At 40.4% G+C, this 14,816-nt stretch overlaps 1 protein-coding gene across 1 annotated transcript in view; it reads left to right on the top strand.

Moving 5' to 3' along the window:
* The window catches only part of MRC1 (mannose receptor C-type 1), a 97,998-nt gene extending 84,222 nt beyond the window's left edge, over positions 1–13,776 (top strand). The window contains exons 27-30 of the mRNA XM_079795350.1: positions 8,877–8,990; positions 9,744–9,908; positions 11,888–11,929; positions 12,789–13,776. Of these exons, the coding sequence (XP_079651476.1) occupies positions 8,877–8,990; positions 9,744–9,908; positions 11,888–11,929; positions 12,789–13,039 (572 nt within the window). The 3' untranslated portion in view covers positions 13,040–13,776. The remainder of the gene's footprint in view (positions 1–8,876; positions 8,991–9,743; positions 9,909–11,887; positions 11,930–12,788) is intronic.
* Positions 13,777–14,816: the final 1,040 nt, after the last annotated feature.

Genomic DNA, 14,816 nt, shown 5'->3' with positions numbered 1-14,816 from the left:
CCATTTCCCCTACCCCTCAGCCCCTACCAATGACCATTCTACTATCTGTGAGTTTTCTTTTTTTTTTAATTCCACATATAAAGCTGACATCATGCAGTATTTGTCTATCTCTGTCTGGCTTATTTCACTTAGCATAATGCCTTCCTGGTTAATCAATGTTGCAAATGGCAGGTTTTCTGTCTGTTTAAGGACTGAGCAATATTTCATTATATATATATATATATATATATATATATACACACACACACATTGATTGTTCAATGGCATGTTTTTAAATCTCCATATATATGTGGATTTTTGTTTTCTTCTTGTAATTGATTTCTAGTTTTATAACATTGTACTTAGCAAAGATGCTTGATATAATTTCAATATTAAATTTATTGGGACTTTTTTGTGGCCTAACATATGATCTACTTTGAGAAAGTTCTGTGCTCTTGAGAAGAATATGTATTCTTCAGCTATTGTATAGAATGTTTCATTATTGATTTTTTTGTTTTTGTTTGAATGACCTATCTATTGTTGAAAGTGGGGTATTGAAATCTTCTACTGTTATTGTTTTGAGGTCTGTTTATCCCTTCAAATCTGTTAATATTTGCTTTATATATTAAGGTACTTCAATGTTGGGTGCACATGTGTTTACATATGTTATATTCTTTAACAAATTGACCCCTTTATCATTATACGAGAGGCCCGGTGCATAAAAACTCATGCACTGGAAGGGGGGGTCCCTCAGCTCGGCCTGCCCCATTTCACAGTCCAGGAGCCCTCAGGGGTGGGAGGCAACCCGGTGATCAGGGGAAGGTGATGCCCTATCACACCTCTGCTGCTGCCACTGCTGGCAGCGCAAGCCTTGGCTGGCCTGGGTTACCTGAGCCTCAGCCGCCATTTGAGGCTTGCCTGTGCCTTGGGCCGGCCCTGGGCATCTGGGCAGCCGCCATCCGAGGCTTGCCTGCACGTTGGGCCGGCCCTGGACAGCTGGGGGGCTGAGGGGACTGGGGAACTCCAGAGGCAGGCACGCGGTGGGCCCGGCCTTGCCATGCGCCTGCCACCCCGGTGGGGCTGAGGGGACTGGGTGCCACCATCTTGTGGCTGTGGGTGCTGCCATCTTTGAGGGCGGGCAGCCAATTAGCATATTCCCTCCTTATTGGCTATGGGCGCCTCCATCTTTGTTATGGCGTGAGGGTCAATTAGCATATTCCCTCTTTATTAGATAGGATAATGACTTTTTTTGTCTCTGATTATAGGTTTGGATAAACCTATTTTTTTCTGATACAAGTATCCAACCTGTTCTCTTTTGTTTTCCATTTATATGGAATAATTTTTTCCAGCTGTTCACTTTGAGCCTATGGGTATCCATAAAGAAATGAATTACTTGTAGACAGCATATAGTTGGATCTTGTTTCTTTTAATTTATTCACTCACTTTATACCTTTTGATTGGAGAAGTTAGTCAATTTTCATTCATAGTAATAAGGTATGGACTGTCTATTGCCATTTTGTTCATTGTTTTCTGGATGCTTTATAGTTTCTTTGTTTCTTCCTCTTTTGTTCACTTCCTTTGTGATTTGGTCATTTTCTGTAGCAGTATGCTCAGATTCCTTTTTCTTTATCTTTTGTGTATCTACTCTAGGTTTTTGCCTTGTAGTTACCATAGACTTACATGAAATATTTTAGAGTTATAATAACCTATTTAAAGCTGATAATAACTTAACTATGAATGCATACAAAAGCTTTACATTTTTATAACCCCTCCCCCCATTTTATGTTTTTGATGTCACAATTTACTTTTTTGTTGTTATTGTTAATCCTCACCCAAGTATATTTTCTCCATTGATTATTAGAGAGAATGGAAGGGAGGGGGAAAGACACAGAGAGAGGAACATCAATGTGAGAGAGACACATCGATTGGTTGCCTCCAGCATGTGCTCTGACTGGTGCAGGGGATTGAACCTGCATGCCCTTTACTGGAATCAAACACGCAACCCTTTAGTCTGAGGGCCGATGCTCTAACCACTGAGAAAACTGGATAGGGCACAATTTACATTTTTTATATTGTGTATCCATTAACAAATTATTATATTTATAGTTATTTTTAGTACTTTTGTCTTTTAACTGTTATACTAGAGTTAGAAGTGATTTACCAACCACCATTATAATATCAGAGTATTCTGAATTTTACTTTATATTTACCTTTATCAGTGAGTTTTATATTTTCAAATGTTTTTGAATTACTAATTAGTGTCCTTTTGTTTCAGTATAATGAACTCTCTAACAATTCTTATAAGACTGATTTATTGTTGATTAACTCTTTCAGCTTTTGTTTGTCTGGAAAAGTTGCTCTCATTTACCGTATTTTCCGGCGTACAAGACGACTTTTTAACCCAGGAAAATCTTCTATACGCCCAGTCGTCTTATACGTCAGAAAATACGGTAATTCTGAGGGAAAACATTGCTGGGTAGAGTATTCTTGGTTGGCAGTTTTTTCTTTAAACATTTAAAATATATTATCCCACTCTCTTCTGCCCTCATAGTTTCTGCTGAAAACCCACTTACAGTCTTATAAGGGTTCCCTTGTATGTAACAAGTAACATTTCTCTTGCTTTTTTAAGAACGTCACTCTGTCTTTAACTTTTTACAATTTAATTATAATATGTTTCAATGTGGGTCTCTTTAAATTAATTGTATTTGGGACTCTGTAGGCTTCCTGGATCTAAATGTTTCTTTCTTTGTCCAGGTTAAGAAAGCTTTCAGCTATTGTTTCTCTGAATAAGCCTTCTGCCCCCTTATTTTTCTCTTCCCTTTCTGGGACTTCTATATTGGTTTACTTGTTATTGTCTTACAAGTCTCTTAAGGTAGCTTCACTCTTTTTCATTCTTTTGTTTTCTTTTTGCTCGCCCTGATGTATTTGACTGTCTTTTCTTTGAGTTAACTGTCCTTTTTTTTGCAATTTATCTAGTTAACCCTTGAACCCATCTATTGAAGTTTTTTTTAATTTATTTATTCTATTTTTTTCTATTGAAGTTTTTAGTGTATTGATTGTAATCTTTAGTTCTGTGATTTATGCTCTGTCAGGTAAGTCACTTACCTCTGTTTTATTAACATAAGTTTGGAGATTTACCTGGTTCTTTCGTTTGGAATATATTCTCTTATTTCATCATTTTCTCTGACTCTCTGCATTAGTTTCTGCACATTAGATAAAACAGACACCTCTCCCAGTCTTGAAAGATTGGTCTTGTTCAGAAGATGAAGCTCATCAGTCAGCATGACGTTAGGTCCTGCTTGTCTCTCAAACCTTTGTGATTGTCCAAGCCACCAGCTTTGCTTTAAGTAACTCCTAGCATTTGAGGTGTGCCAAGACCTGACGGTATCCAAAGGGAAATGCAGGCTGATTAGAAGCTGAACCCTCAGGAAGCAGCTGAGAAAGTATGTGTATAAGCTCCTTCGAGAGAGATGTTGATGACCTCGTTTTACTGTTGCAGCAAGCCAGAGGGGAAAAGTGGCAGAAGTGTTCCGCAGCTCCTTCCGGCTCCATGGAAGAACACAGCTAGCCCCTAGATCAGTGATGGCGAACCTATGACACGCGTGTCAGCACTGACACGCGTAGCCATTTCTGATGACACACTGCCGTTGAGGTTTATTAAATACAATTATATATAACAACTAGAGGCCCAGTGCATGATTGAATCATGCACATGTAGGGTCCCCTACACGCTTTTGCTTTCGATCGCGGGGGAGCTGGGTGCCTGTCCGCTGGTGCACCAGGCCTTTCAGAAGCCTCTGGCTCGGAGGAGGCTTCTGAAAGGCCTGGTGCCGGAGCAGACAGGCACCCAGCTCCCCCGCCTTTGATGGTCCGCAGTGGGACGTGAGCTCGCTGCCCCAGAGGCCCCTTCTGTGCCGCAGCACAGCCATGGCGCAGACGCTGAGCTCGCGCCGCCGCTGGCGATGCGAGCTCAGCGTCCCGCTGGCCCAATCAGCTACCCCGGCCACCCCGAGTCCCGCCCCCTGCGCCTCCTGCTGGCCCAATCGTGGGCATAGCAGAGTGATGGTAATTTACATATTACCTTTTTATTAGGTAGGATTATACATTTATGTTATTTAAACTATAAATATCGTGAAGTAATATTTTTTCCTCAAAGTGACACACTACCCGAGTTATGCTCAGTTTTTTGGCGAAGTTTGACACACCAAGCTCAAAAGGTTGCCCATCACTGCCCTAGATGCATGCAACTTAGCAGCCAAACCCTTGGGCAGCTGGTTGTAAAGTATGTGGTCAATCCTCTTTCATGGAAAGACTTGGAGATGGGCTTTTTTGACTGCTTTCTTTTAGCTAAACCCGTCAGGAGGGGAGGAGGGATAGCTGCAATGAGTCCTTGGGTACCATTAAGTATTGCTTCTTTATTTTCTATAGTCTCATGGGTTATGTGGCTGCATGTACCATTGACTTCAGAAAATGTGTTTTTGGGGAATGTCCCTCAGAAGGGAGCTTTAAAACTTGGGGTGATAGATGTGTGGTCTAAACCCTTCACTCCATTTCATGAAGAATCTGGAAGTTGGGGGTTCCCTCCTTATTATATAGCACTATTCTAGGGGTGGGTTTTATGGAGAAAGTATGTCTTAGTCTTTATTCATTTAGATGTGGGCATTTTTTCTGTCACCCAATAGGAAGGAGTTACTCAGCTAGTGTCTAGATTTCTCTGAGGGAATTGTTCCATGTGTAGATGTTCATTTGGTGTGTCCATTGAAAGAAAAAAGTTCAGGACCTTTCTATGTTGCCATCTTTGTCTCTCCCTATGAATTTTGGCTTTAAATTCTAAGTCAGATGAAGTCTGCTTTTTCAGTTATTGGGACTTTACTGTTAGATACATATATGTCTATGATTGTCACATCTTTGTTATGAATTGAAACTTTAATCATAGTAAAATGTACTTATTTGTCTCTATTAATAAGTTTTGTTTAAAAGTCTATTTTGTGTAATATTGGTAAAGCCACTCCAACTCTTTTTTTTTAGTTACTATTTGCATGGCATATCTTTTCTATGCTCTTACTCTCAACCTATTTGTGTCTTTGAATATCAAGTGTGTCTTTTGTAGGCAGCATATCCTATATAATAAAAGCATAATATGCTATGTGTCTGACCGATCGGTCAACCTTTTAGTCGACCATTCAACCAGTTGCTATACACACACTAACCACCAGGATGCAGATGCTCTGACTGGTAGGTTAGCTTGCAGCTGGGGTCTGGCTGATCAGGACTAGGCCAGAGGGCCAGACATGCCCTGGAGCCCTCCCATTGTCCCTCCCCAGCCGGCCAACCTCCTGCAGTCCCCAGCCAGCTGGCCCCCATCAACACCAATCGGTACTGGGTGAGATGGCCCTGATCACTGGCCAGGCCGAGGCACCCCACCTGTGCACAAATTTGTGCACTGGGCCTCTAGTAATGAAATAACTTAAAAATGTATTTTTATTTATTCTGCCAATCTCTGTTTTCTTTTTTAAATTGGAATACTTAAACCATTTATATTTAATGTATCTGGTGATAAGGATTTATTCCTGCCATTTTACCATTTGTTTTCTATATGTCTTACATCTTTTGGTTTCTCTATATTATTTATTCCTTCTTTCATATTAAATGTATGATTTCTAGTCTACCATTAATTTTCTTGTTTTATATTTTACTATATTTTGTTTAGTTATTTTCTTAGTGGTTGCCCTGGGGATGACAATTAACATCTTAATAATATACAACAATCTAGTTCAGATTAATATCAATTTTGCTCTTATATAGCTCTATTCCTCCTGCAATCCTTTGTGATATTGTTGTCATACAAGTACACCTTTGACAAATTTGTTGGTGTTCTTATTGCTTTTGTGGAGCAGAGGATACTCAGGGGTCCTGACTCTGCCATTCCTTATGATTTCAACTGAATTCTGTTTTGGATTTTTAAAATTAAAATATGTTTTATTTTATGTTTGAGTATTTTTTTTTAATTTTCAATGAATATGTAGAAACTTTGTTTTAGGTGACTGTATTTTTCTGTAAGTAATGTAAATGATTCTCATTTATTAAAATACATCACAAATATTTTGAAATAGCTATTGTCTATAAAATATATTTACTAATGGACTGTGTAGTATGTAATCAAATCAAACATCCAAAGGACCCAGTAACATGGGATGCAGGCATATGGTTAAGTGCGCAACATTTAGAATGCCTGGATCATGCCATGACTTTGCCCTCTATTATCATTACAATCTTGGCCAATTATTTATCTTCTGCATTTATATTTAACTATAAAATGGGTACTAATAGTACTAATAGTACCCATTTAATAAGGTTGTTGTGAAATTTTAGTGAGATCATGCTTATAAAGCCCAAAGCAAAATGTCTGGCAGGAAGTGCTTAAATTATATTAGTTATTATTATTAAAAATATAGCTATCCTCTCTAATAAAATGGTAATATGCAAATTAACCATCACTCCGCTACATAAGCCACGCCCACCAGCAAAGCCACGCCCACCAGCCAATCAGGGCGAGTATGCAAATTAACCCCAATCCAAGATGGCTACAGCCACAGAGAGCAAGGTTTCCCAGGTAACAGAGCAAGCCAAGCTTTCCATAGCCATTGCAGCAGGCCTAAGCCTCCACTCAAGCTACAAAGTTTCAGTTATAGAAGGTAAACAAATTCAAACAAATGGCGGCAGAATGGAGCTTGAGAGAGCAGGCCAGGGTTGCCGGCGGCAACAGGGGAAGCAAAGCTTTCCGCACACCCTGGCCGGGCTCACCCGCTTAAGGCTACAAAGTTTCAATTGTAGAAGGTGAATTAACTGCCACAGAAATGGCTGCCGCCCCAGGCTACAAAGTTTCAATTGTAGAAGATAAATAAACCCCAGATACCAGGGCCTCCTCTTGGGTCGCCAGAGTGCGTGGCTGGCCTGCAAACCACCACAGGCCCCTCGCTCAGGCCGCCCCACACCCCAAGGGAACCCCACCCTGATCCGGGACACCCTTCAGGGCAAACCAGCTGGCCCCCACCCGTGCACCAGGCCTCTATCCTAGCTAATAAAAGAGTAAGATGCAGATTGATCATCACTGCAACACACAATATAGCTGCCCCCATGTGGTCAAAGATCCTGCCCCCATGTGGACACAAGATGGCCACTACAAGATGGCCAGCAGGAGAGGGCAGTTGGGAGGCACCCGGCCTGCAAGGGAGGGCAGTTGAGAGGGACCAGGCTTGCAAGGGAGGGCAGTTGGAGGTGATCAACCCTGCAGGAGAGGGCAGTTAGGGGTGACCAGGCTGGCAGAGGAGGGAAGTTGGGGGCAAACAGGCTGGCAGGGGGGCAGTTAAGCATCAACCAGGCTGGCAGCGGAGTGGTTAGGGGTTGATCAGGCTGGCAGGCAGAAGCGGTTAGGGGCAATCAGGAAGGCAGGCAGGTGATCAGTTGGGAGCCAGCAGTCCTGGATTGTGAGAGGGATGTCCGACTGCCCGTTTAGGGCCTAAACGGGCAGTCGGACATCCCTCGAGGGGTCCCAGATTGGAGAGGGTGCAGGCTGGGCTGAGGGACAACCCTCCGCCGTGCACGAATTTCGTGCACCGGGCTTCTAGTTTACTATAAAATCTAATGCTGACACTGAATCAGACTTAATCTAATGTATGTTGTCAATGTCATAGTCATTGAACCAATCTTTCAGTTTTCCCACTTTTTATTTTGTACAGTCCTATACATAACAGCTGGATTAGTACTCCTGTAGTGCATTGCACCATTCTGTTGCCTGAAAAAACTAAATAATCTTTTTACCACATTGCCCTAAATACCCATTTCCTGCCATCTGCAGTGAGGCCTAACCCATCTTTTTTCACCCACTTATCATATTAGTCCAGCCAAACTGCACTATCTGTTAACAACTACTAACAATTAACAACTACTAATTCCTCCCAATATCTATCTATCTATCTATCTATCTATCTATCTATCTATCTATCATCTATCTATCTATCCATCCATCTTGGGGATCGGGCCTAAACTGGCAGTCAGACATCCCTCTCATAATCTTGGACCATTAGCTCCTAATCACTCACCTGCCAGCCTGCCTGGTCGCCCCTCACTGCCTCTGTGTGCTAGCCTGATCACCCCTAACTGCCCCGCTGCTGGCTTGGTCGCCCCCAACTGCCCCCCCTCCCCGCCGGCCTAGTCACCCCTCACCGCACTCCCTACAAGCCTAATCGCCCCTAATTGCCCTCCCTGCCGGCCTGGTCACCCTCAACTGCACCCCCCCCCCGCCAGCCTGGTCGCCGCTAACTGCCCCCCCTGCAGGCCTGGTCGCCTCTTACTGCCCCCCTGCCAACCTGGTCACTCCCAATTGCTCCCCCTGCTGGCCTGGTCACCCCCAACTCCCCCCCCCCCACCAGCCTGGTCCCCCATGCATCCTGCTGTTCAGTCGTTTGGTCATCCCTCACTAATCCCCCTGCCGGCCTGGTCACCCCATGCAGCCTGCTGTTCAGTCGTTTGGTCATCCCTCACTAACCCCCCTTCTGGCCTGGTCGTAGGCAGCCATCTTGTGAGGGTGTGAGGGTCAATTTGCATATTACCTCTTTATTATATAGGATAACCCTCTTAAGACATTCTATGTCCTACTCATCTTTGCATATCCTACAGCAACTCAGTGTATGTACACAAATGATGCTTTAAAAAAATGTACTTTCAGAATAGAAACTGAAATTCTGAAAAGACAAATGTCTACTCTTTAAAATCCTCCCCTTAAGTGGACATGTTAGAATGATTTATATTGGTCGTAATATAAATACTTTCGTGATAAAAATATTTTCAGCTACTTAAATGTACTTCCAGCATATTTGTTCTTTTATATTTTGCAGGTGGTTCTTTGGTTTCTATTGAAAGTGCTGCTGAATCAAGTTTTCTGTCATACCGAGTTGAGCCACTTCAAAGCAAAACCAATTTTTGGATAGGATTATACAGAAATGTTGAAGGTAATTTTTGCAGGATGATTATTTAATCACAAATATTTCAAACCATTGTGTGGTAAACAAGGTTTCCATTCCAGAAAGTCTTGCCTTAAACAATGGTTAATTTGTGAAGAGTTTGAATATACAAACATATTTTCATTTGATATAAGAACTGAAATTTTAAATGACCCATATATTATGCTATCCTGAAAGATGCTAATTAAAAAAATAACTTCAGTAGCTAAGTTAGTTTAAGAAGCTTTGAAGCTCTGACCGGTTTGGCTCAGTGGATAGAGCATCGGCCTGCGGACTGAAGGGTCCCAGGTTCGATTCCGGTCAAGGGCATGTACCTTGGTTGCGGGCACATCCCCAGTAGGGAGTGTGCAGGAGGCAGCTGATCGATGTTTCTCTCTCATCCATGTTTCTAACTCCCTATCCCTCTCCCTTCCTCTCTGTAAAGAAATCAATAAAATATATTTTTTTTAAAAAAAGAAGCTTTGAAAATATTTTCTGCCTTTGCCAGAATAAAACTTAGGGAAGAATACGTATTCATATTTGTATTAATTAGTAATAAATTTTCACCTAAAGCTGTATAAAAAACATATTCTCAGTTTAGTTCCCTGTAGTCATTATAATCTTGCCTATTAAAAGTCTGACTATAAACAATTATTAATTATAGTATATAATATGCTTACAAGTTTTACTTGGATAAATTGAACTTAACTTAAGATAGGTTATTTTTAACTTGTGCTTTTATTGGCTGCATCTGATAAACAGGAAAGTGGCAATGGATAAACAATAACCCACTCTCCTTTGTCAACTGGAACACGGGAGATCCGTCTGGTGAGCGAAATGATTGTGCCTCTTTAGTTGCATCTTCTGGACTTTGGAATAATATTCACTGTTCTTCCTACAAAGGATATATCTGTAAAAGACCAAAAAGTAAGTAAGAATTTGCCCTATGGCACATATGTTCACAGGCTACCATTGCTTTGTAATATCAAGATGTCAGGTGTAGGATTATAATGTGAATACAGCTTCCCCTGCATAAGTGAGAAATTCAGTCTACCGTGGTGACCTATTGCTGTCTGCAGCTCTGAGGGAGCAAAAAACACTCCGTGCCTGCTGAGCTGACAGAATGGTTTTGATTTATAATGGGATATCCATTAATATGGATTTGTGAAATTGCAGCAGTTTGGAGAGCCAGCCCACAAAAGCCTTATGGCATGAGAAGAAAAGGGTGAAACAGTCACCTCGGCAAACCAGAAGGGGCCAGGTTCTGGAAGGGAAACAGGATTTATTGCAGCAAGTCCTGTATAAGACTAAATCATGTAAGATTTAAGGAATAACTCTTCCAAGACGAAGTGAGCCTCCTACTGAGACCGAGTGGCAGGCCATGGGAGGACAGGGATTGAGCAAATAGTGTTATTTGCTCATGATGTGATATTATCGGGACGTTAATAATGTTTTTATCTATCCCACTTCACATAATATTCTTCCCAACAGGTAAAATTGTTAATTTCATAATAGATGTAAGTAAATGAATTAGATGAATTATCACACCACCCCCATAGATTTTATTATTTTAGAATTTTATAGTTCTTCAGTCTTTTAAAACTCTGTTCTAAGATACTATCCACCCTTTGGTGCAATACTGGAGTCTTATTTCACTTTCATTTAAATGCTTTGCAATACCTAAGGCCTACATGGGTCAGTTTCAAAATTGCTAGCCTAGAATACATTTATGGATAGATTGGGTAGATTTTTGAGGGTTAGTATCAGAGACTCAAATGCAAATTGGAGGACTGTACAGGGGTGGGCAATAGTAGTTTTATAATTGTGAGTATGTGAACCAGTTTATTCTTGTATTATTTACTAGAGGCCTGGTGCACTGGGGTGGGGGGGTCCCCTCAGCCAGCCTGCACCCTCTCCAATCCAGGACCCGTGGGGGGTCCCCAGGATCAGGCCTAAACCGGCAGTCGGACATCCCTCTCACAATCCTGGACCACTGGCTCCTAATCGCTCTCCTGCCTGCCTACCTGGTCACCCCTAACTGCCCCCCACCCCACCGCCGGCCTGATCGCCCCTCACTGCCTCTGCGTGCCAGCCTGATTTGCCTCTACCTGCCCCCCATGCTGGCCTGGTTGCCCCTCACAGACCCCCTGCCAGCCTGATCACCCCACACAGCCTGCTGTTCCATCATTTGGTCATCCCTCACTAACCCCCCTGCTGGCCTGGTCACCCCCAACTGCCCTCCACCTCTCACTGCTCCCCCTGCCAGCCTAATCACCCCCAACTGCCACCCCTGCCAGCTTGGTGGCCCCCAACTGCCCCCCTCTGCCAGCCTGGTTGCCCCTAACTGCCCCCCCACTGGCCTGGTCACCCCCAACTGCCCCCCCTGCTGGCCTGGTCACCCCCAACTGCCCCCTCCCCCACCAGCCTGGTCACCCCACGCAGCCTGCTTGTTCAGTTGTTTGGTCGTCCCTCACTAAGCCCCCTGCCAGCCTGGTCATAGGCAGCCATCTTGTGAGGGCATGAGGGTCAATTTGCATATCACCTCTTTATTATATAGGATTAATTATTGCATTATTTATTTGTATTAAAGCTGTAAACCTTTTTCCTACCCCAGTATTTTCAGATATTTCAATATATTCAAACTCATCATACAGCTGTAGGATACTGTTATAGAATATGTATAAATAGATATAAATAAATCTATCTATATCTGTATATCAAATCTATCTATCTCTCATATATAGGTAATATATATAATATATAATACATGGTATATATATTATGGTGATATTACCATAATCCAAACATGGAGGATTTTATGTATCTGTGAACCAAATGATACTATCTATATGCAATTATTATGGATTTTATAAGTATTTAATAAATTTCTTTTTTTTTACAAACAGTTATTGATGCTGAACCTACCCATACATTAATGACAGAAAAAGGTAAGGCCATTATGAAATTTCAAGTTCCTTATTAGTAATGTATCAATATAGTTTGTTTAAAAAACCATAATAATGCCTTCGTATACTCCTTTCTGAAAGTAGTCAGTTAAATTGAATAGATGAGTAGTTGGGTTTTATATAAAAGCTTTGTCGTTATGGCATCAGCCTCCCTTGATTGATGCTCTCGAAAAGCAGGCTTTGGAGCCAGAGTGGTGGTTTTACCATTGATGTTTTTAAAGACATTGATTTCTCCGTTACAAAGAGTTGCCTTATAAGAACTCATAGAAGAAATTTCTCTCATCAATCCCTGTGGCTTTTTTCTTTTTTTAAGCAATGGTTTTAATTTTAATTTTATACATAACTTGAATTATGGCTGCTAAAAAACTCAGTGAGATTTATGGCTTGCTGCAACCCCCTTATTACCTCATGAGTGCTGTTTGTTAACTAATTACACTCATGAGCCCAGGTTTCTGCTACTTTTACTTTATTTTCCCCCTAATGTTTTCACTGGCTTTTTATTGTCATCATCGTTATTATTACTATTCTATTTATCTTCATATAATTATTTGTAAGCAGCCTTAATTATTTTGAAACAGGTATAAATATTTTAAAAGATTGATTATCTATGTAGCTCTATACTACATAGATAAATAAAATATTCTTGCAACTGAATAATAATCTTAACATCTAGAATAATCCTCTATTCTGTTTTCATGTCCTACATTTCTATTGGACAAATATCACTGGAAAGAATATTTATGTATTTTAGTTTTTCAAAAAAGGAGTTTATGTTTTTCTGCATAGCATTCTACCCTCCGCCTCCCTCCACCTTTTTCCTAATGGTTTTATTTATTTCTAGCTGACCCAAGGAAGATGGAGCCTTCTAAACGGTCTTCTGGTGTGGCAGGAGGAGTTGTCTTTGTGATCCTCCTGATTGCAGTGGGTGCTGGCCTCGCGGCGTATATGTTTTATAAGAAGAGACGTGTGCATTTACCTCAGGAGAGCACTTTTGAAAACACCCTCTATTTCAACAGTAGACCAAGCACAGGAACTAGTGACACAAAAGATCTCGTGAGCAACATTGAACAGAATGAGCATGCAGTCATCTAGAACCACAATGTGATAGAGGTATATTTGAATTCCATAGGATTATAACTAAAATGTTAAGGTCTTTAATTCAATCTGATAATTTTGTTTAAAATTAGGACTGTGTTGCACTGGTCTGTCCTTTTTCTTTGCCTAATTGCAGAAATAATTGCTCATTTTCTAGCCTAGCAAGATGTTTTCACAAAAGAGAGATAATGTTGACTACCACTTTAAAAAATATCTTAGGTGAATAGCTAGCACAATAATGCCAATATTTAAGCATCATTGGTATATAGCTATTGTCAACTGCATGTAGATTATAAGAACCCCAGAAACAACTAGGCTTCTTGAAATAGTTTAAGGAGCTCCCAAAGAAATGTTACCCATTGAATAATAATTCAGGAATTAGAAGACCATTTTAAAAATTAAGTACAAATAACCTCTGGTGGCATAAAAATTTAGTCACTTTTTTGTTGTTGTCAATCTTGAGTTTTCACTCCAATTATTTAGAATTGTATTTGTACCTGTGCAGAAAGAATAAGGCAGCTGAGAATGTTGTTTTCACCAAGCAGAATTTTGAGGCTGAATATTGCAAAGGTGTTCTTTGTCCTGTTATATGTATATCAGGAATGCAAAGATGTGAAATAAGAGTGTAAATTTGCATAACTGGATGTACTTTGATAATGTGAAATAAACATCAAAGACAAGGTCTATTTTTAAAAGGTTTGAATTTTGGTGATTTTGGTAAGTGTAAATGTTTTTTAAATGAGCTATATTAACCCATTTACTTTACATTTAAGTTTACCATTAAAATAAACAATCTTGTTAGTAGAGGAATTCTTTCAATTAAACTCTTCATCTCTTTAGAACAGAGAGGGTACTAAAACACTAAGTATAAAATGAATTTTACCATAATGACTTGCATAGTTCCCCCAGATCTTCCTCAAAACATTGACCCAGCTCAGAATTCAACAATCAAAGGCACTATTATTGGGAATTAGATCTCTAAATATCTTATTCTCAATTTAACAAATAATTTTTGCTCAATAATTTTGCCTTAAAGTTTCATGTCCTTTGAGAAATACATCAGAGGTTTCACACCTGACACATGAACCATATTGCCAGCTCATCCTTGCCTCCTTTCCCAAGGGGTTGTTCTCTCTCTCTCTCTCTCTCTCTCTCTCTCTCTCTCTCTCTCTTATGTCTATCTTTCTTCTGTATCATTTATTTATCGATCAATATATTTTAAAGAATTGGCTCATGCTATTGTGGAGGCTTAATGAGCCCAAAATGTACAGGATAGGCCAGCAAGCTGAAGAGTGAGAGAAGAGTTGCAGTTGGAGTCCAAAGGCAGTCTGTGGACAGAATTATTCTGGCTCTTTGTTCTATTAAGACCTTCAACTGATTAGATGAGGCTCACCCACATTTTGGAGGGTGATCTGCTTTACTCAAAGACCACTGATTTAATTTAATGTTATTCTCATAAAAAAACAACAACAAAAAAACAAAAAGCCACCTTTATAAAACCATCGAGAATAATGCTTGACCAAATATCTGGGCACTGTGGCTCAGTCATATTGAGATATAAAATTAAGTATCACACTCCTTTATATAGTAATAGTTTTGTAATTATTTTTATAGAGGGAATAGAAGGATAATGCAGTCTTTAGCATGATTGATCAAAAATTTAAAACACCTTTGATAGTTTAGAAAAGATCCTTTTACCTAAACAACTTCCTACTGAAAATATGGTGCAAATTTTTAGGATTATGGTGAAATATAGAAAAACTTCTATTGAATT

This window comes from Cnephaeus nilssonii (assembly GCF_951640355.1).
Source record: "Cnephaeus nilssonii genome assembly, chromosome: 1".
NCBI classification, from domain to species: Eukaryota; Metazoa; Chordata; class Mammalia; order Chiroptera; family Vespertilionidae; genus Cnephaeus; species Cnephaeus nilssonii.
This window is presented reverse-complemented; position numbering and strand designations above follow the sequence as displayed.